This window comes from Cuculus canorus, chromosome 2 (genome assembly GCF_017976375.1).
Source record: "Cuculus canorus isolate bCucCan1 chromosome 2, bCucCan1.pri, whole genome shotgun sequence".
NCBI classification, from domain to species: Eukaryota; Metazoa; Chordata; class Aves; order Cuculiformes; family Cuculidae; genus Cuculus; species Cuculus canorus.
In genome coordinates this window covers 117,460,824-117,488,641 of record NC_071402.1, presented here as the reverse complement: position 1 = coordinate 117,488,641, position 27,818 = coordinate 117,460,824, and the positions used below count along the sequence as shown (strand labels likewise).

Here is a 27,818-nt window from a genome sequence, read left to right as displayed (position 1 = left end):
TTCTGTGGTTCTTTTTTTCCTAGTGCAGTTACATATAGCAAGTGTTTGGCACACAGTGAGTGGGCACAGTGTGTAATGAACATTCAGCTAATAAGGAGGCCCCCTCAGGACTCTGGAAACATCTGTGAAAGCAGAACCTCTCTCCTAGCATGGACCTTGCATTCCGTGTCAGATATTTATCACTGGGGCTCCTCTTCAGATTTCTCTCTCTCGTCCCAACCTTTCCTTTCAGAACGGGAAATTCAGGTGTCAGATGGAGAATAAGACCCATTTGTACTGTTGCTATTCAGTCCTAGCAGTGTGCTCAGAGAGTTTATTGAGGACCCTTTGAGCCTGGACACAAGCGCTGTTGTTTTTCTCTGGCCCTGCTCTATAAAGGTCACGTTTGCATTTTCACATTTGAGGATTCCTGTGTGACGGAGGGGCTGTTGCAGACCTTCCAAAGGGAAGTACCCAGTTTGCTCCCTGTCCACAGACCTGGTCCATAAACCTGCAAGAACGTGTAGTATAGAGGCAATTGCATGAGCCCTTCTGTACCTGTGCCTACTTTTTTTTCATATGAGTAGCATTACCAGGACACCAATTTAACCTATATATTGGATTCCAAGAAACCTGCATCTCTACTTGGCAACAGGCCTGGGAAATGAGTTTACTAAGAAACAGTGTATGTTGCCTTAAAACTGGTGTAGGTTTACTTCAATCACAGACGTAAAGAAAGGAGTGATTAAAGAAACAGAATTGTCTTTAAAGATTTTGTATGCCAAGGGACTTAAGTAAGTGTATAGCCTGGGGCAGGTTTTGGTTTTCATACTTTGATACATGACATGGCACCACAGTAACCCATTAAACATAGTGATGTGGAGTCTTAACACTGAAGTTCACTTGTTTTCTTTTGCTGGGTACGCCGGAAGAAAATACTGAGGTCTTCTGAAAGAAGAACCATTGCTAGATGATACAAGATGAGTAGTTTAGAATCTGTTTCTGATTAACGCTGGCAATTATTTTTGCATTTGTTACAGAGCAGAAATCAGTTTTTGGTCAAAGGCAGCCTTTTGCATTGACTTTAATGATCTGTGGACCATTAGTACAGCGTACAGTCACCGGGATTTGACTCTGGCATTCAAGCACAAGCTACTCTTTCACAGCCACCCCCTTCTGTTTCTGCCTTTTCCTTGTGAGCAGTAAATCTTTTTGGGCATTTATTCTACTCTCCCAAATGTTGCCAGAATGTGCCAAGTATGAGGCTCCAGTTTCTTTTTGTAGTGCAAGAATGTAGCAGAGAAAGTTTCTGTATATGTTTATGGAAACACAGATGCAGCTTTAAAAATGCTTGGTAGTGCTTACATAAAGATACAGAAACAGCTGAAAAAAAGGTTTATTTTTCTGTGTATTATTTCAGCTCCGATTAATTTATTTTTTCTGCTGGGAAAAGAATATTGATTATAAAAATGAAATCCTGGTTGGAAATCCGTAGGCTTCTGTAATAGAATATTTAATTCAGGATGAAATGTGAGAATTATGAGCTTGATTCTGCTGCTGCTGAAGCCGGTGGCTAAATGCCCAACTGCCTTCAACTGGAAGATGATCGAGTCTTCTCTTTTGCAGAAGGATATCTTGAACAGTCAATAATCCTTAATTCCAATTTAAAGCACTTCCCTTTGGTGAAGTTTTAGTTCTGTTTCAAGCCTGGAGCCGTTTGGCTGAAATTACATTTTATATACTTTCTGGAAGTCTGTTTTCTTAGTCTGCTTAGGATTCTGTTTCTATGTGCTTAAATAGAAAATAATGAAATTGCAGCCACATTTCTAGATTGTTTCCCTATCACGTTTGGAAACAGAAAAGGTATGTGTGACGAGATGCCATTTCTATGAGTGGGTTCCGTGTGGAATGCATTCCCTTAGCTCAGTCAAGTGTGTGTGACAGGTATGTAAAAGGCACAAAATTCTTGGAAAAATAATGTTTTGAGCATTTGAGGTATGACATTTTTTAATTCTTATTTTTTTTTATTTCAAGGAGACAACAAAAATTATCAGCTCATACAGATTGTGTGTGCATTTCTTAGCTTGGATGCTGATGTCTGAAAAGGTGTTAAAGGCATACTATTTAACTTGGATACTGTGACATAAAAAATGAACTTTGAATCTTTCTGGAGGCTCATTCATCCGAAACATAATAAATTTGTCATAGTATCTTTTGAAAAAAAGTAATAAAAAGAAAAAAAAGTGATGGAAATTCAGACTTTGGTCACTTAATTAGTTTTATTTTTCAAGGTTTTTACTGCAACCAAGAGGAAACATTTATTTTTCAGTAGAGAAGAGTTTGGATTTCTCATAAGAACTCTAGAAGTCAGGCAGTTATAAGTAGAAGGTTAATTATCACATGATTTGCAGTAAAATCATGAGGGATGGGAATAGCATTTATATCCAATAGTGGTTTGCAAAACCTGAAGACCTTTACCCCAAAAGATATCTGTGCTTGGTGCTTGATTTAGCTGCTGATTGTGAAATAGTTGTTCTTGTTAATTTCTAGTAATAGTCTTATGGTATAATACAGCTCAGCAAGTTCAGATTGAAATGGTAAGTGACAACCAAAAAATTATTTAGAAAGTGGTAAATACTTTCAAGATGTATTATTTCATGAAATACAATGTGGGCCAAGTCCTGAACTCTTTGCTGAAGCCTTATACAGGTAAACTGCAGCTGAAATGAAGGCTCTTTTCCTTCTTTCTGACCCTTCTACTTTGCTTTTCTCTTTCATAGACTGTGCCCAACTCTAATGTGTTGGGTCTAGGTGTAGACTATTGCCCATTTTCCAGAGGATATCTTCATCCTCAGTCTCCACAAAGTGCCCTGTGGAGGCTGTAAAATTGTCTATAGAGGTGAACAGACGTGCTTCAAATTGGGAGCTGTTGTTAGACCCATCACCTGGACACCTAAAGATCTGGTAGAAAAAGTAAAATTCTGCTTTTCCTTTTCACAGAATCCCTGGAAGAAATCAGTGTAAAGTCTTGGATGCATGAGTATCACATCTCTGTCTAAAAGTGTCAGAAACAGGGCTGACGGAGTTACCAACAAAGCTTTTGCACAACTCTGTTTCTAGCAGAGACATGAGAGACAGAGCAGGGGAAAAAAAAAGGAGTTAGTGAGTTCTATTGCTTGTCTGTTTTTTTCTTGTAAACAAAGGAAGGATCAACATCTGCGATATCTGGTTTTATTTCCCATGTAGCTTTTTTAGATCCTGTCCTGTTTTCCATAGAAACAAAACCCCTTAAACATACATGGAGATAGTAGCATTTCCACGTGATGTCAACTCTGAGATATTTTTCCTTGTGTGTTTACGTTAAACTCTGGTTAGTGTTTAAGGCAGCTGTTCATGCATAAAATATAACAAATAACTCTCAATCCCAAAATAGTCCCTGTTCTGTCTGCCTGAAGACCTGATGCCTTCTAATACCTTGTTAATACCTGGTGTTTTAAGTCTTGTAAAGTTGACCTACTAGGTTGTGTTTTCAGAGAAACTTTCAAAGCTGCAGTTTCTGTATAGTGCCTCTGCTGTGGTGTGCTAGGAAGCATGATGAGAATTGACACTTTTGAAGTCTGTGATTTTCCCTCTTTGCCTGTTGAAGATATAATACTGTTTACCTGCCTGCTCTGTATCTGTTCCACAAGAACCTTTATATCTCTCCTATAGCAATGTGCTGAAGGCTACTCCATTCAGCAAAATTTAGTGTATAGGCCCTTTGGATTAAAAATAGAAGTAATTTTAGAAATGCAGGATGTGTGTGTCACTTTTGTCATGAGTGTTATGGGAAGCCTGAGATTCCAACTTACGGTAGAATCTGATCTTGTTTGTCATCTCTCCTGTTAAGTGAAAGTGAGCCGAATAGCTTCTCTGAGTCGTCTGTAAATAAAAACTCATGGGATTGACAGGGCTTCTTTCAATCAATGGACCTCGAAGTCATGCATCTTTCTAGGCAGCATTGTTGTTCTTCTATATCGTCCTGCATATGAGGAACTGTAATTATGATAAGTATAATAAATGTGTCAGACTGCAGTATCTGGCAGTCTTCTGGAAATTCAGTTGTTTGTGTAGACCTGTGAAAAAGCTATTTTTCTTTTCTACTTTGTAACTAGAGCAAAAAGTAAAGTAGAAGATAAAGTTGTTTTCAACATAGAACTTTCTCCTTTGTCCATCTTTACTCTTCCACCATCCTTATGGTAGCTGAAGAATCCTTTGAGTCAATGCTGCCTGGCTTCATAGGTCCTAACTATTCTAAGGTGAGATCAGTGAACAGATGCTGCCTGTAACCTAGATAATTTGGATATGGCAGTTACAGCTTCTCCTTTCAACCCTATACTGTTTCAAATGTCTGTTCCTTCAGTATCTCCAAATGTCTCACTTTCATCTTTATCCTCACGTTGATTAAAACTGGGCTCCTGATCTTGCCGTATGAAATCAATACATGAAATAGATACGTCATTGCCACTGTTGGCCAGTATCTTATAAGCATCTTGAATGTACTTTCAGAAGTAATGTAGGGGAGAAAGCAGTAATTTGTTTATGGAACACATCAAGAGAGTACGTCTTGTGGCTAAAATTGGGGGAAAAGAAAGAGATCATTGTTGAAGTGAATAAACAAGATGATCTGCACAGCAAATTGCTGTAATTAGTGACAGCACTTAGTAGAATAAGGGCAGAAAGGAGGGAAAATAGGTAGGCGATATTGACAACAGTCTCAAAAGGTTCCGTCTTCATGGAGTGTGAGTTAGTAAAACACTTTGCAAACAATGCAGAGGACTCAGAGCAATAGGACTGGCTGGTGGGAAGGAGCAGCATAAATAAATGGGAAATGAAGCTGGAAGGGGAGCAGGAGGGATGACTTGTGGTAGGAAACATTTTCAGCTAAAAAAACGCTTATTATCTTGCACTTCGTTTCTGTTAATCCATCTGTATCGTGTTCTAGACCTGAATAGTATTCTCTTCTGTTTAAAAGGTGCCTTGCATGCTTTTGTATGCTATAGAATGAAGAAAGTACCATATAGTAGGCTATTATTACCTACATAATAACAGTATATGTTTAAAGTAATGCATTTTTGGTCTGTAGAGATTCTTCTACCAAAACCTAAGATTTCTGTACATATTAAAAATTGATGTCATTTTTTTCCTTTGAGTTGACTAAACTTTCAGCAATGAAAGAGTGTTTTTTTCGCTTATGGTTCAGTTGTCCAGGCTGTGTTCTAATGGCAAGTTATTTATCTTGCAGTTGGTATTTGCAAACAGGAGATGCTCCAGAAGAAGAATGCTGTTTTGGTGGATGGGGTCATCCTAAATGGTCCAATAATGGACTCTAAAGCAGGGGAGAAGTTTGTGGAAGAGGCCTGTAAGATTATAATGGAAGAAATCATCCAGAAAGCTGATGATGTCACAGAAAAGGTAAAGCCATAGAGTGCTGAGAATTTGTAACAAAGGCAATGAACCACGAATCAGTTTTTTTCTGAACTGTGTTTTGTTGCACTTCGAGCCTCAAAATTGCTTCTAGTCTGTGCCTGGCTCTGAAATAAAAAGGCAGCCTTCCAAATTAAGAAAAATCGTGTTATAAAACCTTTCAATAACATAATTAGCATACATATGTGCCAGAATATAATGAGTTTTTTCATCTTGGAGTACAATGGTCACTTTCTTTGAGATGACAAAAGGGTGCAGTGTTTTCCCTTTTTGCTGTGGGGGGAGTTATTTGTTTGTTCCTCAGGGGTGTCGGTATTCAAGAAGGAGGAACAGTGGATGTGGTACCACTATGGAGAGGCAACATTGAAACTACTATGAGTTTCACAGAACCCCTGCTTAAGAGACTGTATGGGAAGAGAAGCTGAAAATGAAGCATGCTTGCCTTTGGTCATGCACAGATTGCTTCTACCCCTTGGCAGAAGAGTATTTGAAAATGGTGTGATTGCAAATCCTCAGCTAAGGACAGAATTTTACCTGCAGGTCTCTTGCTCCTAGCTAGAATACACAAGCCATGAGCAAGACAGTTTGTTTTTCAGACTTGAGGCTGATTTTCTACATCCCTGCATTCCAAGAGACACACCTTATATTCCTCCAAATCTTTTCCTCCTTCTAGCCTTTTCCGTTCTATTTTTTTATGGTCAAGGAATACCTGAGACGCAATAAACCCAAGATTCCACGAGATCAGGAGATTTTTATTTTACAGAGATATTTTCTGTTGGCATGCTGCACTGCGATGGGCAGTTTTGTGAAAACAGTGCTGAATGTGGTGCTTATCTGGTACTTCTATAGCCTCCTCTTGTTGGCTAACTTGTTGACTGCTGCTGTCTCCCTCTTCCCTATCATTAGGTTTGTGAATGGCAGGCGCCCGAAGCGCTGAAGCAGATTCTTGATCTGGAAATGAAAGATACTGGAGAATCTAATCAGAAGCTCTTGCAGCTCTGCCGGGATGTTATACAATACAGCGTCAAAACCAGTAGGAATGCTATTCTTAGTGAAGTTATTTTGTCTGCTAACCTAGGAAGACAGGATAATGTCTATAGGGTTCTGTTACCTTTCGGGGAACTGGGGATGTGAATGTTTGTTCTCTGCCTGCCTGTATAAGTATGCAAACATTTGGCTGCGTTTCAGTTCTTTGACTGAATGTTGGTCACTGTAAGTTTGACTAAAATCATGGCAAACTAATCATGGCAAACTAATTGAAAACTAGGTCCTGTAGTGCCATTGACATTAGTGGTAGATTCTGTCATTTTGAAGTCTGTGAAAGTCACCTTGTTAGGTATGAGGTGCATTCTAGCACATTCTAGCAAAACAGGCAGAAGAAAGACATCCGTATTTGATTTCTCTGCTGTCTGAGTGGTGAGGATTGGAGTCACTGTCATTGCCTACATACATCCTCAGTGATGATTACGCTGCATTTACTGTTGTTCTTTTTGTGCAGTAGTGTTATTGGGTGTTAATTTGCTGATAGGCAGTAATTCCTGTTCCAGATACTGCAAGAAGAGAGCCTGCACTGTTTCAGAGACAGTATACCACATCTCTGCAGGATTAGTTCTCTATAGCAAACCTTCTGCAGCATGTGTGTAATATAATTCAGTCTTAGCAAAAAGGGATGAACAACATCTGTTCAGGAAATAGTGCTGTGCATCAGTAGCTCTACATTTCAGATGTGGCATAGCTTAGGCTGTGTTTTGGAAAGTGAGAAGGATACTTGAGATAGTTAGCTGTACATTTCCAGGGCGTGTTTCCTGCTACTGCCACTGTTGCTAAAAAGTAAAACCAGAAAATAATTTTGAGAGTGAATGTATGCCTTTGAAAACCATAGAAAAGTGGCATTACTGATCTACAGGGGGAGTGCATATAACAATATGCAGATATAATTACTGGAAGGTGTTCTGTTTATCTTACTTTTGCAAATTACCTTTAGATTTTAATTTGTTACACTATGTCACCTTAGGAAGGATATTGTTTATAGAAACATGCTGTGCAAATAGCCTTTAATCTAACTATAAACATTTATTGAAGCCTCAGATGTAATGTATACGAAGCCATACGGTTTACCTGCTTTTGCATGCAAAAGTGCTATGCTGTGGATTAAAATTTAGGTGATTATTCCGCTGCTGAAGTGACTTGTTTTTTATAGTCAGCAGTAGTATAGACTTTTCTCATAATTAGTTATATCTCAGTGTTTCAAGCATGTAAATACTGACCTTGTAATTTTAGGTCTGCAGCACATTTTTTCAAGCTGTTATACTGCCTCACTCTATCATTACTGAGACTTGGATGGGAGCACAGGCACAGCTGCCTCGGAGTGGCAGGTTCTTGTATTCTATTGCTTAGCAAGATTTGGCTGAACATCCATTGTGGCCTGTCAAGACCACTGTTAAAACCCACTGTGTGTACACAATTGTCAATCCCTTTTCTTTTTTTGATTTGTAAAACCTGTGAGCAACCCACATTCATCTGTGCACTACTTCCATCTCTCAAACCTTGTTTGGGGACCTGAAAGTGTTTGTTAAATTGACTTTCAAAGGATTGCTTAACCTAAGAAAAGGACAGCAAGTCCAGAAAATACCGAGAGAATGATGGAGTGAATTGTGGTTTGCAGTGATCAACATTCAGCTGAGAGAACACGTGATATATTTTCTTTTCATGTATATGCTGTCTCGGCTTTTCATCTGTATTTTCAGGTCACCCAAGATTTTTCAATCAGCTCTATGCTGGAACGGATTATTACTCATTAGTGGCTCGTTTCATTACAGAAGCACTGAACCCAAGTGTGTAAGTGTCTTTCTTTGTCCTCTTGATGAATTAGCATGCATTTCAGAATAACAGGCTCCCCTCCCTCCTTCTGATTTCTGTTTTCAGTGTTACCAAGGAGGTAGGAAATGTGCAAAAACTGGGGAGAGAAAACAGTCTGGCTGAATAGCTCACCGGAAACTTGACTAAGTTGATTAGGCCTTTTTCTCGTTTGTGGGTTGTGACTTAAAAGGAGAGATCTTTGTTTTTCAGTGCTTTTAAACCTATACTTCTTCAGTTTTAGTGCATAAAAATGCACTAAATAATAATAGAATTACTCAGCCATTTGTTTCCTTTGAAGCATTCTGTGGAGGTGAATACAATTGGTTACCTGTCTACTGTTTACTTGCAAATGTAAAACCTAAAAACCAAGTAATTGTTGTTTGCAGTAGATCATTGTAGCTGCAATTTATGTGTGTGACCTATATTGAAAGCAAACTGATGTATTACTTTGAGTGGAAGTGTCAATGTGATGCTGTCAGGAACTAAGTAATTGCTGTAGAGGGTCAGATGCATAGTAATTTTAGTTTAGAGTTCTACTACTGTTGGTGGTCAGCTTCTGATAGATTAGAGAAAGGTGCGAGTAACCTTTATCTAGTTTTAGCAATATTCTGTGGCATGAGTTCTGTAGTCTTAATACCAATCATGATGCTATTATTTTTGTTCAGATATACATATGAAGTATCCCCTGTGTTTCTGTTGGTGGAAGAAGCAGTCATCAAGAAAATGATTGAGTTCATAGGCTGGAAAGAAGGGGATGGTATATTTAATCCAGGTAGGAACAGTTTAGATTTCAAGCTGAGTCATTATAAGCCACTAATACCAGTAATTCCACGAACATTGAATTTATGTAGAATATTTGAAACTGCGTGCAAATATGCAGTGTTGCACACATACAACTGTTTAATCCAGGCTTATCTTGTGTTTCTAGTAATAATTCTGTGAATCTGATTGGTGAATGAATGGAAACAGTTCTGTGTTAAATATAATTATGTGGAAAATAATTGTTTGTAATGGATGCCCTTCATGACCTTATTAACAACAATACCAACAGCTTCATTGCACTGAGTCAAATTGTTTGATGACAGACATGGAGCTGATTTATATGCTAGACAGCAACCAGTGGTGCCTGAGGGCACTGATCTGTGTATCCTGCCTTAGTTTATCTTAGTGGGAATGTCATTAGCTTAAGTCCTTGCATTTGATAGTTCTTTTTTAAATGTTATAAGACCAGCCGAGCAGTTATTTCTTAAATTTCTTGATAACCCATGGTTTTCAAATGTTCTGTTAAGTAGCATACCATCCCACTGTATTGAAATAATGAAACATAATGATATTATTCCACAAATTTTTAGGCTAGATGTGGAACTTTTCTGTCAAATTTGGGGGTCAGAAGAGAGATTAAATGAGTAAATGGATTTACACCACTCTTCCCCTGTGCAAGACCAAACCAAAGTTGGTAATTCTAGCCTTCATGGGAGCAGTAGAATAATAAATAAACTAAGATCCTGTAAATTTTTTTAGAAAAAGGTATTAATGGCATGGATTTTCTTCACATCACTTTTGATACATATTTCCAGTGGAATCCTTGCTTATACAGCAGAATTGCTTCATTAAAATTTACTGAGATGCTGTCAATGATAAATGAATTGTACTTCTTGTGCTAGTTTTATATAAAGATTTTTCTTACTATTTTGGTTTTGTTCCTTGAAGTGAATAAAACCCCTCCAGATCTCACCTTGTTCCAGTTACCGCCCACTGGGTTGTTTTTTCTCCCCCGATAAAAGAAGCCTGGTTTCCCAAGCAGTCTCCTAGACAGCCACAGCTGAGCTTGGTGCAGGCAGCTGAGTGGGCATTACTTCAGTGTAAATGGAAAGAAGCTGTTGCAGGGTATACTGTGTTGGAAAGGACTGTTTGGGCACAGTTCTTATCCTTCAGGAAAAATCCCTGAAGAGCATTGAAACACACTCTCTTTCCATGCATGCTGCAGCGCCCTAAGTTTGTTTTATATCTATAGACTTTTGGGGAGGAAATAAGCTATGACAGATGCATCTGTAGGCTAAATATGTGGTTATTTCTTTTCTTTAATAGGTCAAGACAGAGGGATAGGTTCTAGGGCTGTGGCTAACGTGATATTTGTATGTCTCTTTCTGCAGGTGGCTCTGTTTCTAATATGTATGCTATGAACTTAGCAAGATACAAATTTTGTCCTGAGATAAAGGAAAAAGGGCTTTCGGGTTTGCCAAGACTAGTCCTGTTCACCTCAGAAGAGGTAAAAATTAAACAAAAAAGCTCTTTGAACTATATTTTTAAATGGCTGCAAAATTATATCAATTGCGTATCTGATGGGGAACTGGTTCAATAAATTTGTCATCAGTGTATGATGCGGAATATTGGAGCTAGCAGAGTAGTCTAATTTCCCTGTAGAAGCTTCCTTGCTTTCAGAAAACAAAGGCAGATGTTCTTGCTCTTGGAAATTGCTGATACAAGAATAGGTTGCACGTGGGGCCACCCTGAAGCAGAATCCATATGGTGTGTTGTGGAAGTCTGCAACATTTGGTTTCCCATCGCATAAAATCTAACAGGAACCATAGGTAGGTTTTGGGTGTCAAAGTTCTTTTCTGCAGGTTTAATATGTACGAAGCCGAACATCTGTGGACTTGTGAGATGGCTCTCTGCGGCTCCCACTGTGCCCTGCATATGAATGCAAATTGGTTATAGTACAGAACCAAACGCACCATAAAGCATTTCAGAAAAAAAACTCTGGTTCTTTAGAGAGTTCTTCTTTAAATAATTGAAAATATATGGCTAGTTTTACAGTTTTTGAATAATATATATCCAAACTGCCTGTGGGAAATTGAGTTATATTCATACATTTATTCTGAAGCTAACTTTTTGAGGCTTTTCTCTCATCTGTCTCTCTAATTCTAAGAGTTTATAATTTGATTAGTACAAAGTTGTTATTAATTCTGACTCCACTTTATAAAGGCCCCAAAGGAAGTGAGAACCTTGTTGTAGTAGGAAGTATACAGTCCTAGAAAAATTTTAGCTCTTAGTTTATGCTCCAAACAGTTTGTAGTGTAAATAGACAAGAGGCTTATTTTGAAGAGGCCCAAGGGATGAAGGCATTGAATAAGTTGCCTAAGACAGCACATATATTTTGGAACTGAATCCAAATGTCCTAAGCAAAGGGATTTTTTTTCCCCAGACAAGATATACTTAGTATTTTTTCTTTCTGAAAAGTATTTATATGATATGACGTGCCAGTTCATACTTTATTCATCGCATTGCATCTTAGAAATAACTAAGGAGGAAAAAATTCGGTTGAAACATGTTCTTTTGAAGTGATGCATGTAGAACTTTTAGCATGAAGTAAGTTTTTTATTTCATTGCAAGATTTAACTGAAATTTATACCCCTGTACTCCAAAACATTTGATTTCACGACAAAAGAGTAAATGTATTATGTCTTTGCTTCACCAGAAGACCATACCCACAAAACATAGAACTGACCAGGAAAAAAAAATTGTTAAATTATTTGTAAGGCAATGCTCTTGATCTCTAATACTTTGCTTTATTCATAGAACAGTGTTGTTTTTAGTCCTCGGTAATCGCTTGCTGTAAAACTGCTGCTTTTAGTAGTTGATATTGTGCCTGTTGTCTAAGATTTCTAGTGTTTATTCATTGTTGTCAGGGAGACGTGCATATTCATATATATCTATTTTAGATTCACCTGTACTAGACTCCAAGTTATATCATCTTTTGGAATACTGTTTAGTTCAGATATGCCATATTGAGAATATATGTAATAAATGGCCCACACTGAAGAGAAGTACAGAAGAACTTGTGTCATGCAATCTTAATTTTTTTAATTTGTTATTATTTTGTGACTTTTTTTTTTTTTAACTGAAGAGCTACCTGGAGAAGCAATGATTAAAAAAAAATTATCCTGGAAAAGTTAGCAACATGTGTTTATCTTTGACATGAATCAGGGAAACAGTATTGGCATGGAGAAGCCATGAGGCTATAATGAGCTGAAAGTATTGATAAGGAGTCAGAACGCATAGCTGCTCAAGGCACTTGTGTCATTTTAGGTCTTGGCTTCAACACTGTGTTTAAATGAAATGATTTTTGCTTTGAGTTGCCAAATCCCAAAGTTTCAGTCTGGCACTTGGCAGACTGAAAGAGTTGCCTTGTTGTAGAGCAGGGGAAGGCATGGACTTGTCAGTGACTTAACTTTATGTGATCTGAGGCTATGTATTTTTCATATGTTCTTGAATAATGTGAAGGTCTGCGTTCAAAGCTTGGCCCACCCAAGGTCCTCATGTGCTCTGTTTGGCCCTCAGGAAGAGAAAGGATCCTTGTTCCTTCAAGTAAAATGTTTGGTTACTTAAAATGATGGTGATACACAATGAACACTGTTCATGCTAATTGCTGGACTCTTGCTGGACCATTACAGAGTGATTCGTCTTGAGATAGTAGCAGTAGTACAGAAGTTATATCTCACTTCCTTGAGATGTGATTTGTGGCTCTGTAGGAGTTGAATACAGTTGTAATTATAGATGTCAGCCCACCTTTTTATCACTTTTTTGCTATTTGAATTCCCATCTGAACTTTATTCTGACCCAAGAATGTATTGCATTGATTTCTTCTAAAAGGAAGAAATCTGCTAAATTTGAGGTAAGTGAGGGTAGAAGAGGATGTGTAAATAGTTTAAATGTGCATGCTGATATGAGCAGTTTTTTAGATGCAATGAAACTAAATTCCTCCCCAGTGCAACTTGATCATGAAAGTAATAAAGTGAGAGAACACAACATTAACTCACCATGTTGTCCCTGGTTGAAATTACAACAGACAAAAATGAATAATAAAACAATCCCATAATAATGTAATTGCTTTATGCAATCATGTTTCTAGGAAGCCTTTCAAAATCAAGAAAATACAAATTTATCTTCTGTTTTAATGAGCACAGGGGGAAAGTAACTTGTCTTTGCAAACAGTATTAGGAAACAAAAACTATGTCTAGCTAGAATTAGAATAGTACAGCGGCACATCTTAAATGGACCATTCCAATTTGACCTTTTGCTCAAAGGCATGCATTTCTTACTATGAACAGCCACAGATTTAATAATGTGTCCAAACATATAGAACTGCAAAGGACATGGTAAGAGTAATCTGAACGCACGGTGTCTAAAATTATTATTTTAAAACTGTTTATAATCAAGAGGCAAATAATACCTTTTATCTGGATATTTCTTTCCTTCTTTTTGGAAAGGGAACTGTGAACAAGTGAATTAGTTGGCACTGTTGTGACTGGAGCTGCTAAATGTTCTCTGGTATATTTTTTCTTAAAATGATGCAGTGTAATTTAACATAATGGTTTCTAGTAATAGTAGAGAAAAAAAGAAATTCTTGTATGTTTTCAATCAATGTAACTAAAAGACAGCTTTTATTTCACAAAGAAAGCCTATTCCAAGTCTATGCAGTGGTATAAGTCTTGTCTCTTTTCTATCCTACTGAAGATCTGACAAAATTTTCCAAGAGGCGCAGAAATACTTGTGTAGGCAAAAAATAATGTGTCTTGCAGCTTGTTTTGTTTTGGTATTCCTTTTGGTCTTCTCTTTCACTCTGTTTTTTGGTATAAACTCTCAGGTGCTTAAGCCTCTTTTATCTTTCTTCCAGTCTCCCATACCATAAACCACATAATTTAGTGATTGTCTATCTACTAGTATACTGAATTTGCAGGTCTACTGCTTTCTCAGTTTTGAGCAATCTGTGTATTCCTGGTGATTCACACCTTTTATTTGAACCTAGTGGATAGAAATCGGTGATGGAGGAACTTGTATTTTAAGTGATTTACTAATCAGTTGAAAACACCTCCAAACTTCTACTGAACAACACACAGGCACTCTACAACCATTATTACCATTGTTGATGTAATTTGATGTAATATAAGACCAATTATCCACCTATGTATGTTATTATTCTTGTAACAGTCTAAATGAATGAGCCCTAAATGCTTTGTGGATGTGTCATGTTACAAATTTAAGCTTTCTTAAAACTACCTGATGGTATCAGATAGTGTCTTTGTATGCCTTTATTTAAAAAGTGGGTGATGGTAGGGGGAACCTTTTTGTCAGGAAGAAAGAGCCCTTTTGAGATGATCCATCTCATCAAAATAAGCGTGACAGGCTTTAATATATTCATACCCACACATTAAAATGTTGTACATTTTTCATAATTATGTTCACAGTAACTGCGTTTATGTGAACTCTCTGGAAGAAAATGGAATTAATTAACCACCTGGCTTCACCTCCTGTATGAAAACTAACAATTCTAGACATCTTCACAGTTGCTGGAGTATGTGTTATTTTAACTCTTCAGTAATAATATGAAAAAGAGCCAAATTTATTTTCTGAGAAGAACAGTGATAGTCTTGGATACAGTGATAGGATTGGATGGTCTTGATTCTGCAAAGAACTGTATAGTCCCATAAGATACTGCACACTCTCAAAACTGAGACGATTGCTATGAGTGGGTAGGCGTTTGGCATGCTGCAGGTTGTTCAGAGTGGTTTTGACGTCTAAAAATATCTTCAGATTAAGAAGGGTACTGTATCTTGAATTCCCAGGCTAATCTTGAAGATGAATTAAGTTGAGATCAGCATAGACTTATTCTAGAATAAGACAAAATATCCTTATCTTGGAATAGCAGTATCTCCAGTCAAGCAGTTCCTTATAGAGTTGAATGTTGGAAATACGGTGAGATATACCTTAAATATTTACTTAACTGGACCAAAAGCTTGTAAAAAGTACAGAGTGGACTGTAGGCTTGAGTATCCTTCTCATCAGAGCCATTTTACCACATCCTGATTGAATAAACATCCATTTCTAACATCCTTCGAGCAGGTGAAGGGACTGCTTGTTTTACAGTCACTTTACATGTTTCATACACTAAAGCACCTTATTCAGTGCAAAGTGAGAAGTGGGCTGTGTGCATCTATAATAATTCAAAAATGCCTTTGAATGCCCAGCTAAAATTGTTTGCTGAAATAGTAACTTCATTTCCTGGAAAATGCAGACTGGTCCAAACTGGAACCTTTTGCAAAGTCCATATTAACTGTTGAAGATATGCTAAGTCCTGTCTAAAGTCTAACTGCTTTTGTAAGGGCTTCTAAGAGCCACAGTCGTGTGAACAACCTTTCTATCTGAACAACAGGATTTTCGGATCCTTTTGCAGAGATAGGGCTTTGAAAGCTTTGGCAATCCCAGTTGTACCATATCTAGAGGCTTTAGTAAGTCTTGAGACTTGAGCTCTTTGAATCCACGAACAGAGTTGCTGGATCAGGCCAAGGATCAGTATGGCATGGTATCCTGTCTCTGGCAGAGGACTACAGCAGATGTTTAGAGAAAGCATTTAGAGAAATTGCAAGGAGTGGCAGAGGCTTTTGTTGTACCACAAGATACATCCTAATTAAGAGTCCTGTTTCCAAGGAGTTGTGCTTTTGGACTTTGAGACCTATAGGTTGCTGCTAGGCTGTTGCGTTCAGTAGCCTTTGGACTTTAATGTGAATTTCCTAACTCTTAGACTCATTGATACTTTTGACTCAGTCCTATTAAAATGTTTTGACACAATAGTTCCCTGATAACACTTGAAAAATCTGTTTTTCACTCTAATGAAGACCAGCTTCAAAATAACAATATGGAATAGATCTTCTCATTTTTTCAGCCCACAGTTTAAAAATGGTGCACACCTTCTTTGTCTCACTTTGAACCAGTCTTCAGTGTGTGTCATTAACTGTTAAATACAAGATGGTATCGTTGCTGTGTAACTTTGTCAATTTGCTTTATTGGTGTGCTTTTTTTGTGTTAGGACAGACTGTTATCCTGACTGCTAGCTGCTATTAAATTAATTTCAGTGTCACTGTTCCCTGTGCTAAGGATTTTTTTTTTTTTTTTAAATTGTGTACTCACTTTTTTTCATACCTCTTTCATTTATAGTGTCATTACTCCATGAAGAAGGCAGCTTCCTTCCTGGGTATTGGTACAGAGAATGTTTGCTTCATCAAAACAGATGAAAGGTTAGCAAGCAAAAGCCACAGCTGTGTTCTCTCAGCCTTTTAAAAATACAGTGGTGCTGTACATAACCAAGCTATTTGAATGTAACTGAAAAAGTTTTAAATCTGTGTCCCTTAGAGGTAAGATGATACCTGAGGAACTGGAGAAACAAGTCCAACGGGCCAGGAAAGAGGTGAGAGGGGGAGAGAGCATGAAGGAGAGAGGAGGACTGTATGCGGATGGTGTGCTTGTGTCTGAGTGAAAGGAGAGAAAACTATGAGTGAGTGAAATCTTAAAAGTAGGAGAGTTAATGTACCAGTGTCTTTCTTACAGCTACAATCTGTCACAAGCTTGTGTAACAAGCCAAGATTTCTAGGTACTACCCTCTAATGAGTGAGAAAAATTCCATAGTGTGGAGTTACTAGTAATAAAAGTCCTGAACAATGCCGCTCTGAAGCATTTAGCATGTTACTTCTAGGATCTCTTTAGCCCTTGGCCCTTTTTTAAATGGATGCAGTATTTATTTTCCTTAAATGGTAAATGTAAACTGTAGGTTTTTCAGTTAATTACACTGATTTAGATATAATAGATGTTTGGCAAACAACCATCTCTTCTTTGACTTTCCTGCTAGATAGTGTAACTTTTGATACATTGTGGCCCTAATGACCTAGATAACTCTCTTTCTGTACTTTGCATTATCTGTGGAAGACAACCTGTACTTTATTCATTTGAGCGAGCTGGAGGGAAAAAAGAACTAAAATGAAATGGAGGAAGAGAAAGCAGGTCGAGAGGAGAATGAGCTCTTTGCTCTTGCGAAAACAGAGTTCTTGTTTGTTGATATAATAATAAATTTAATGGTTATTTGAAAGAAATCCTGTGGCATTTATGTTTTTTGTTAAAAAAGGCTCAACCTCAATATGATGCTCTGCAATTAAAAATATATATTCTGTATTACAATGCACTGCTTACAGAAGAACACTATTTCACTTGCATTTTAATGGAAGTTACAGATATATTGGAAGGTTTTCATTTCATCAGAGCTTCAGTAAGCGTGCCTGTCCTTGATAAAGTGCTACTTTACAACTTTTACAGGACAGTTCAGTGAATTACAGTAAATAGTCTAATATCTCAAGACAGCAGAGGATGTATTTTCTAGTGATAGGAGCACAAAATGATCACTGACTACGAATACCAAGATTCTTAGGCCTCTATTGAAAGCATTTAATCAGGGAGATTAATCATATTGTCAAGAAGAATAAAAATTTAATTCCCTTCTTTGTGGTAAAAATGTAATGGTAACAATCTTCAGAAGTTGTAGAGGTGCTAGAATTGTCCCCATTTGCAGTCATGTTACCTACTGCCTGCTGAGGAATCTTTGACGTAGCTGTGGGAGAAAATTGGTAAGAACTTTAAGAGAAACTGGGTACAGCAGATACGTCTTTGCCTCACTTACAAGTGTTTTGTACGTGAGCTTCAGGCTGGTTTGCAAATTTGATTGTGCAAATTTGATTTTGTGGTATGTTGTACTACGAATGAATGAATGACCAAGAAGTGAATTATGGGGTGGTAATTTTTCATGCTTGTATGGGATTTGTTTAAATTCATTTCAAGGTTTTCTCTGCTTAAGAAATTTGTACACAAAATTTAAAATATAAATAAATCATATTTATGTACCATTCTAACAGTCCTCTACATTGTTAAAGTATAAAACTGTCAGAGTGTAAACGTGAATCAAGCCTGCCTTTGTAGTAGATGCTCAAAAGTGGCAATGTTACAAAGGGGTGTGCTCTGAACACCTTAATAGTAAGTAAAGGATTAACAATTGTTTATATTAAATAGAGTAGTAGAACTTGGCCTAAGTAAAAGATCAAAGCAATCAGAATCTGATGTAAGGATGTCTTCGACATCTGGACTGAAGAAGGACATATTAAATCAGGCCTTGTCATCAAGGTTGACAGTTTGGCAGGGAAACATAGGGGTAAGTATCCTTAGAGCAGCCCCTGACTCACTGAACATGCGCAGTAGAAAAACTAGTGTGATGACAGTCATTAGTAGAGGGAAGTGCTTGGCATGTATTCACTTTAACTTTTGTAATAAATTGATTGCGGAGGCTCCGATTGGGTGTGCTTCATTTGTGGAAAGCCACGGAGCACCCAGACTTGTGCAACTCTGTGATAAAATCGAAGTCTCAGCTTGGGTTGTGAGATTGACTATTTGAGTTACATCAGCGAAGGGATTTACGTCATCTGAGAGATTTAATTCACTGCAAATGAACTCCAGGGATTCCAGATTCTACAATTCAAAACCACTGTAGTCTCTCTTCAGTAACTGTGTTAGCATGCCGTAGGCCAGATGCTGAAGCGTGCAGAAGAGGTTTTTTTCAGCATGTATTTACTAGGAAGAGAGACTGCGTAGTCATAGCTATGGCTGATACCCTCAATTTCATGAAATTGTTTCAAACTCCACCCGTTCTTTTCATTGTTTCGTTTTCTGCTCCTGAGTAGGCACAGGCGCATACATCTGCAAGGGCAGGTACTGGCTGGTATGTGTAGCCTAGTCTGCTATCATAATTGTAACTCTGGTACTTAGTTGAATGGGAAAGCAATGAGCAAAGCCCCTGAAACCAATGGTGGTTATCTTGAGACTGCAACCTGACAAAATTTTCCCTTATCCCACCTTTCTAACCTTAAGACTGCCTGAGATTTCTCGTGGTCTCTCTCCTTTAATTCTGTTACCATCTACAGCCCTTCCTGTTTTTTTAGACGGGAGTAGGAGCGAGAGAATACCCGTTTGCTGCAGGCCAGGCATTGGGGGCAGGTAGGATGACTGTCGCAGTCACTGTACGTGCAGGATCTGCCTAGGGCAAATGATGTTCTCTAACTGAAGGTTCCTCTTCACCAGGCAGAGAATAGGGACATTGTAGAGACAAGGCAGGTGGAACCCCTGAGGGGATGAGCCCTTTCCTTGTATGTGTAGCCTGCTGGCTGAGCTATTTTAGTTGGCAGAATAGCAGCAAATATAGTAGTAAAATGTGGAAGACTGAGAAATTAAAATCAGTGTATAACGAGACATGTCAAATATCAGCTATGTTTTGATCTTGACAAAACTAGCATCTGTCAAAACAGTCTGAAGATGCTGAAGTCTGCCCTGAGATGGTGTTAACTGGAAATGGAAAGTCAGCACTTACAAATGCAGTACTTTCTGCTGGGAAACTAAAATGTAGACTGTCGCATCTTTGTCCTACATTCCTAGACCCTCTCATACTTTAGCTCTGCTGATATACTGGAGGAAATGAGCAGTACAAATAACAATTTTATTTCAATTCCTGTTGCAGGGGTCAGCACCATTTCTGGTCTGCGCTACAGCAGGTACAACAGTGCTGGGAGCATTTGATCCTCTGGATAAAATTGCTGACATCTGTGAAAAGTATGGCCTCTGGCTTCATGTTGACGTGAGTTTCTATACCATGTAGTTTTATTTTGCATTCCTTTTTTCATAATTGCTATTTTTCTGTGACTGGTGCTGTTTCTTTGTAGAAATAAGTTGGGCTATAATAACAAGATTTTTTGCACAGAGAACAGAAATATATTCTGGTTTGACTCTGTTGCTGAAAAACAGCCAATACTTTGATTATGACAAGCAGTCAAGGCTATTTTGTCATTTTCAGATTATATTTCAAAATTATTTTCAAAGAAATTTCTTCTTACTACCTGCTATAAATTCTTCAAGAGTGATCATATACAAATATAACTTCAGATTCTCCAATAGAATGTGGAAAGAACTGACACATTAATGGTTCATACGGGTTAAGATAAATCTATATATTAAATATGTTCTAATAAAATATATAATACACATTCTAATATAATACCATATGCATTCGAATATACATGTCATATGTGTGATGCATTAGATTATAATACTATACGTAGTGTTGTAACGTGGGACATAGATAATGTATGATATTACACATTAATGTATTATAACTTTATGATATATAATATAAATAGATAATATTATGTAGTTTACAAATGTTATATATAAATATAATATTGTGTATGATATATTGTATGTATACGATATATCATTTATATTCTATATATTATATATATATATTCTTTATATTATATTCTATATATATTTTAGCCTGGAGAAGAGGAGGCTGAGGGGAGACCTTATTACTCTCTACAACTACCTGAAAAGAGGTTGTGGAGAGGAGGGAGCTGGCCTCTTCTCCCAAGTGACTGAGGACAGGACAAGGGGAAATGGCCTGAAGCTCCGCCAGGAGAGGTTCAGGCTGGATATCAGAAAAAAATTCTTCATGGAAAGAGTCATCGGGCACTGGAACAGTTCAGATATTAAGTTCAGATATTAAAATTCATTATTGAACCTTATAACTGAGTTGTTTTACTACCTGAAAGAATTAGCTGTAAATGTATTTTTCTGAAACTAGGTTTCTTTATATTTTCTAAATTTGCATTCACTATTGCAATGCCACAAATTCAGAATGGCTAGAGTAAAAGCCAAGGAGCAATGGGAGAATCAGGAGCAACATTAATGGTGACTTCTAGACTTGCCCTAAATTTTGGAAGTGTTTAATGTTGACTGTCTAAAGAAAAGCCACGTAGGCGGCCTGATACGTTTCAAATAAATGTCTCTGACATTAATAAATGAATTTACTGGATGTGTGAGCCAGGAAGAGTTTTGTTATTGACTTGGAGGCAAAGGTGTAGAATGTAGCTGTAATATTTAAAGTGTCTGCAAAGCCTCCTCATGGCTCTGTGCTGGTCAGAATGCCCCGGGTGATTTCAGCAGAAGCACAGCATTCACATCAGGCACTTGTCTCTTGTGTGTTTGTGTGTGGTCAGTGGAAAGAGAGGTGTATTCAGAATCTTTGTTGGATCCTAGGTGAGTTGATTAGACATGGCTGGAGCCATGTCCAATGGCTGTAGGAGGACAATCACTATTCTCCTATCATACTCCCTGTAGATGAATAACTAAAACTACATGGGGGGACCCTGGGCTATATTCTGAACTATATACTTCCAAGGCAGTTGATAGTGTTTTGTGAAGAATTAACTTTCTTCTTCTCATTTTGCCTAATGTTAAACTAAGGCGAAAATGTCGGTGGATATCTTTAAGTTAATTTTCTTTTTAAACAATGTCTGTAGTTGTCAGCTGTTTGATTCCCAGTAGAAGGACAAATATCCAGTAATAAATTGAGTTTATGATCTGGAAGGTCAACTGTTCAGTTAAACATGATTCATGTTACGAATCTCTCCATGGTTCTCAGGAGTTCTGTGAGTATTATTTCTGCCTTTCCTTTTGTCCTCTGTGAGTGGGTGGCTGTTTCTGGTTTGTTTCTAGCTATACTTACATGAGAAAAAGGTATGGGGAAAAGACTGAAAGCTTTCCATGTAAGTGACATAGGGCATGCATGTATATACAAATGTACTGCAGTAAAATGAGCAGACTGTGATTCATAATGTGACCTTTTTTTCAGTCACAGCACCACTAGAAATAGGTCTACTAGAATAAAATATGAAAAGGTACAGTGACACCAGGCATGTGCCATTCAGAAACAGTGTACGAGAAAATTAGTGAAAGGTTGGGTCATTTTTCTTCATTTTCAAGCAACCCTACCTCCTTCTAGCCCTATAGGCAAGAATATAATCTTTTTGAAAACTTTGAGAGTCTACATTCCTCTGAAAGGGCTGGTTTCTTGTTGGATGATTTACATATTACACAGTTGGAGTTACAATAAGTGTGTACTGCTGTTTCAGCCTGCTGTAACTTTGGAGAAAAAAAGATATAGTACAATTAAAATAAAGATTAAAAGAAAGGGAAAGTTCTGTCTAATTTAGGAGTTTTCGTGTGTCATTGATGGGAGTCAGGATTATCTGCTGCAAAGAGGTCTCAAGAGCTGTTTAGAAGAATAGCTTATATGAATGTCAGTAGTGTTATTTCCAGATTTACAGTGATGTATCTCATTTCAGAATATGTTCTGATATCCAAAATTGATATGCTTGCCTTAGGTAGACTCTTTTCATTAAATATGAAGTGATAAAGCTCATGGAAGGGCAAAAGGGAGAATGTCAAAGTAATATCAGTGGGCTTCAGGAAAATAAATTTCAGAATTAATGTCAGAAATAGTAGATAAGCTCTCATATGGAGACAAACCTAAAAAAGGATGTTAAGGAAAATGTTATTTTAAGATAATACCAATAAAACCAGACTGTCTCGGTAGTCTAGCCGTTCAACAGCCTAAGTGCAGAGTCTATGACCAGGCTTATTTTGTCCATGTTACAGTATTCATGCACACACTCAAGTCGCTTATTGCATTTTGTCATACATCCATGATACCTTTCTTAGTGACTTATTTTGCATCATCAATATGCATTCAAGCTCCAGAGCTTACGTAGGTCATGTCTTGTGTTAATGTAGCGTTAAGTACTGTGTGTGAGTATTTCTTCCTTGTTGATAGTTACTTTGACTTTTTTTCCCTATGGCTAGACCAGCACGGAAAATCAAGTTTGACCTATTAGCCTGTGCTTAGGTAGTTTGTTTAATCATATGGAGAACACTGATTCCTGTTGTTCATCTGTAAGCAGCTTGTTGTATGTGGAACACATTAATTTTCTCATACCTAGTTACTGATTACTGTGCATGGGGGACAGGTGATAATCTTTGTTTTTTGAAGTGCTCTGCCTTGTTCTCATCTGGATTTGTCCTCTATCTACCTTCCTTCTGTTGTCTCATGGGTGGAGAAGTAGTTCATTTTATTGTGTCTTTGCAATATCTGATCTGAAAGCCAGAGAAATGTGCCAAACTGTACCTGTGGTCCTGAGAGTGAAAACCTGTTTGGAAAACCATACTAAAAGAATATTTATCAGTGGTTTACTGCTGAAAAGGGAGGAAAATTTGAGCAGGAATTCCAAAAAGGTCCATCGTAGGTTAGAAGTTATCTAGTATTTTCATTAATAACTTGCAGGAAAGGAGTACGCTGACTAAATTTGAAAATGACATAAAACTGCTGCAAGAGGCTGTTGTAGGACAGGATTAGAAATCAAAGAGATCTTGACAGTTTGGAGAAAAAAGTGGAGAAACTAGCCTGCAGTTCAATAAAGATAGAGCTCTGAGTTTAAGCTGTAATAATCAACTGCACAAACACAGGATGAGGATTGTTAGCTAGACAGCAGATCCTCAGAAAAAGATATGGGGTTTGCAGTACATCACAAGTCAGCAGTCAGAAGCCTTTTCAGATAGGGTTAAATGTCTTTCAGAATTAAATAAAGATACCTAAAATAATTCTTTTTGCTTGGTGCTCTATTTGCTTTATCTAGATTGTGTCTAAATAAAAACCTGTGTTTCAAAAAGGTTAAGGACCTACAGGAGAAGGATTAGAGAGCAGTAAAACAGAGAGGATAAACAGAACCATATCTCGAAATTATGACCAATGAGGAAAGATTGAAAGCGCTGATGTTATTTAAACTGGAGAAGATGAAGAGACAAACTTAATAGTGTACAGGTGCTTAAAAACGTGCTGCAAAAAGAAAAGAAATAACCCATTCCCTTGACCACTGCATGTATGACAAGAGGTAACACTTTTTAGAACTGGTGCTTTAAATCAGTGGGGTTGTTAACCACTTGATTTCTGTTTAATGGTAAGTTGTGCAGCCTCCATCATTAGAGGTCTTTAAATCAGATAAGAAGACGGAGAATACTGGCTTTAGGTGCCTTCTCATTGTTTTTGTTTTTTTTTTTTGTTTTTGGTAGCCCTGGGTCCCTAAGTGCCTTGGTCTTTAAATTCAGTAAAGAAAATGGAGCACAAATTCATACTGGTAGTACTGAGTCTCAAGGAGAGATTGAAAGGTGGTGGAGAGGCATGGGTCTCCAGGACTATCGTTTCTCTCTTCCAGATCTCCAGTATTAATTTTTAAAATGAAGGCAGAATCAGAGGGATGGTGTAGTGGAGGCAGTAACTGCTGATGTCTTTCTGCATCTTTCACTTTAATGCTAATCACAAGCAAAGTGTGTTCATTGATTAACAATCTCTAGAGAAGACAAGTGTGTGACAGAAATTAGATGGATGTGGCTGATCCTGCCTTTGGGGGTGGCACACTGTTTAGATGACCTTTGAGGGCCTTTCTAAGCCTGTTTTTCAGACACTGTGAGAAAACATCAATTTCTTCAAATACAGACACCTTTGAATGAAATTTTTTTAAAGATTTATTATAATTCAATGAGTTGCTTATGAATTATGAAAATCAGGGAATAACTTGGTGACAGTTTTGACTCTATTGAATCATAGAATAAGAAGAGTGAAATCTATCCCTGAATATAGTAAGATCAGTTGATTGTCCTCCCATAATGTGGCTAATTTGAGCTATCTGGAGACACTGAGTTTCAAATCATATTTCTGTCACAGGATTTCTGTGAACTTTGAGGCAAATACTTTCCTGCCTCAAGTCCGCCTGTAGATTGAGAGGAGGTCCTTTCCTCACCAAGGGTGTTGTGAGCATGACAACATAAAATATGTTGTGGTGCATGAATGTACTGCATTAATGAGAACGACACGTGTTAAGACAAGTTAGTAACCTTTCATTTCTCTTGTGGGCCTTTACTGTTTCTGTCTCCCAGAGACAGTAGATCTTATTCCTAATGTATTGCCTACAAAGCAAATACTGATGCTAAATTCAAAGATCAGCTAACACATCTGTTTCTTTCAGGGAAAAAAAAACCAAACAGAAGCTAAAGAAGCATGTGTTCTCCATGCTTAGATAAGGATTCTTCACATCAGTGACTTCTTTTTCATTAGCCCAAATTTTATGATTTTTTTCTTTTAAAAAAACTGAGTCTATGGATGTTTGGTAGAGTGATGTCTCCTATGTGTCTCTGAGGAGTCTTGCTTATATCACAGGGAGTTTAAGTGCATGCTGCCTCCGTGAACTTAGAAAATCCTTTTTTTTCATATCTAATAATAATTTCTCAAATGCAATATATATGACCTATCTACTGTTTGTTGTGTGTTTTCACCACCACACCCCCATGGAGAAATGTTGTTGAGAACTGAAGATTCATAGCAGCTGGTGGGTGAGATCTGATCCTTGCCGAGTTCATGGATGAGAATCACCTTCCCTGATTCCAGTTGCCCAGAAGTTAAACTTGGGTAATATAGGTTGGTTTCTTGGGTTGCTTCTATAGTCCATAGAGAGAGACATCTGCAAAAGATGTCACTTGAAGACGGGTATCTAGATTAGATAAAATGACACTCAACAAGGAGTTTTAGTGGAGAGCTCCTCACTACAGAGAAGGTATAAATGAATCTTAGACCAAACACCTAGTTCTTAGATGATGTGAGGGGGATGTGGTGAATCCTACTCCATTTTAACATTGGTAGGATTGCTAGTAGTGGAAACGCTGCTATTGCTGACTCACTGACTTCACTTTTCCTATCCAAACTCTGTGGAAAATCTGAACCTGGACTTCGCTATTGGCAGGCATTGTAATTATATCCTTAGTTTCCTTTGTGAATGTTCGTAAAGGAAACAGCTAGAAGGAGGAGGATATGCAAAATGGGGTTTCTGCTCCCATTGCTTAGGTTTAGGTTAGGGGAAAGGAAGCACTTCCGATTCAGTATCAGGATCGGGTCTGGTTTTGCATGGACACTTCAGTTCATGCTCTTGCTTACACAGAAGGGATAGTGTAGTTTGTGGTTCACATAATGGCACAAACTGTCAACTGCAGTCTGCTGTCTTTATTTGGTAGGTGATATTAAAGGCAAAATTTAGCCCACTGACCAAGTAGCAAACTAAATTTTGAATGAGATAAAACATATTAATAAATTATTAATTGAAGCACTGTCAAAAGAGTTTTATGCAAATAATATTGTCTTGGCTCTATAAATGTTCCAACAGGCTTCTTGGGGTGGCTCAGCTTTAATATCAAGGAAGCATTGCAGACTTCTTCATGGCATCCACAGGTAAGTCACTTTAGTTCGTGGACACATTTACAAGGGACTGAGATGAAAGTTGTGTGGCCTATTGGCCTCCATGAAAGTTGCATTTTTCAAAATACATATTACTGTTAACTGGAGAGACCTCTGAACCTTTGGGTGTGTGTGAGGAAAACATGGGAAATCTGCTTTGTCTGCTTAGATGGCGTTTGGCCATTTTTGTTTCTCTAGTACCCATGATTTTAGGTGAAATTTCCTTTCCCTTCCTCTGTTTATAAATTTTGCAGAGCTGATTCTGTCGCCTGGAATCCCCATAAAATGCTGTTGGCTGGAATCCAGTGCTGTGCTCTTCTGGTGAAAGACAACTCCGTAAGACCACCTCTCCTTTTTCTTTTTCTTTTTTATTTTTTTTTTCCTGCGGTAGGTTGCTGTAGCTGTAGCTGTAATATGGAAGTGGAAATAATTAAAAATGAGCTGCAAGTTGATTTTACTACACTGCAGTGCAAAGATTGAATGATATTATTTTGAATTTCACCATATAATTAATAAAGGGTAAATAAGAGAGCAATGTCAAACCGATCCAAATCGCTGTGGTCATCAGTGGTCAAACTTTGCAGCTGGTGACCTTGCTGGTTAACTCTGTACATGATTTGTATTCAGAATTGGTTATTTTGTCACCGGGGTCTGCAGCAATTAAACACCGAGCTCATCAAAGTCCTCAGAATAGCTGTCATCCATTGGGACTGCAGCAGTACTGCATCTCTGTTTAAAGCAGGAAGAGCTCTTCTTTGCATCCCCTAACGTGGGTGCAGCAGAGTGGGAAAGGAGAGGGGGAGGAGTCACAGCACGTGTAGGTAAAGGTGCTTAACCTTCCTTCCTTACTCTGCTAGCTCTTCCTCATCACTGGGGTGATTTAGACTTTCCAAAAGCCTTGGTTAATTAAATGGTGTAGCAAGCAAACAACAGAGCTCTGATCTCAAGTGGCACAACAGTGAGATGAGTCTGCAGTGTGGTAGAAGTACCTGCTTACATCTTTGTGGAATTCTTCTATCTTAATAAAGAAACGAGTAAGAGGTTAATTATTTCAAGCCCCATACAAAACTCAGCCCTGCTAAACCTTGTGTCCATTCTCCACCGTCAGGGTTGAATTTTAGCTTATACTAGGTAACCTTGTACTAGGTTATGAATGACTGAATATCATGAGGATATGGAGTCCCTGAGCCTTGCATCACTGTTTTGTGGCCAGGGTTTATAAATCTGTGCTAAAACAGCTGATAGTTTCTATTCAGATGCTAGTGGTTAGCTGTCCATGCAATTGGTTACTAATTCCTAGTACTAAAACTGATGAGGACCACGGACCATAGATGCTAATCAGCAGTCTCTTGGAACTGATTGCTCCAAGAAGACATGGCAGGACAGCAAGAAGTGTACCTCCTTGTTCCCTTAGACTAAAGTCTGTGGGATTAAAGAGGATTAAACTCCAAGACTATCTGGCCATCACTTTATC

The 27,818-nt window shown here is 37.9% G+C and overlaps 1 protein-coding gene across 6 annotated transcripts in view; it reads left to right on the top strand.

The window, feature by feature from the left end:
- The window catches only part of GADL1 (glutamate decarboxylase like 1), a 158,218-nt gene that overhangs the window by 79,241 nt on the left and 51,159 nt on the right, over window positions 1-27,818 (top strand). For 3 of the 6 annotated variants that reach the window (XM_054060222.1, XM_054060221.1, XM_054060220.1), the window contains exons 2-11: window positions 5,264-5,433; window positions 6,352-6,478; window positions 8,193-8,283; window positions 8,970-9,076; window positions 10,458-10,573; window positions 16,300-16,379; window positions 16,495-16,549; window positions 19,691-19,807; window positions 26,274-26,338; window positions 26,599-26,680. In XM_054060222.1, the coding sequence (XP_053916197.1) occupies window positions 5,284-5,433; window positions 6,352-6,478; window positions 8,193-8,283; window positions 8,970-9,076; window positions 10,458-10,573; window positions 16,300-16,379; window positions 16,495-16,549; window positions 19,691-19,807; window positions 26,274-26,338; window positions 26,599-26,680 (990 nt within the window). In that variant the 5' untranslated portion in view covers window positions 5,264-5,283. Of the gene's footprint in view, window positions 1-4,424; window positions 4,886-5,263; window positions 5,434-6,351; window positions 6,479-8,192; window positions 8,284-8,969; window positions 9,077-10,457; window positions 10,574-16,299; window positions 16,380-16,494; window positions 16,550-19,690; window positions 19,808-26,273; window positions 26,339-26,598; window positions 26,681-27,818 lie in introns of those variants that run through there. The other 3 variants (XM_054060223.1, XM_054060224.1, XM_054060218.1) reach the window with 3 other exon arrangements.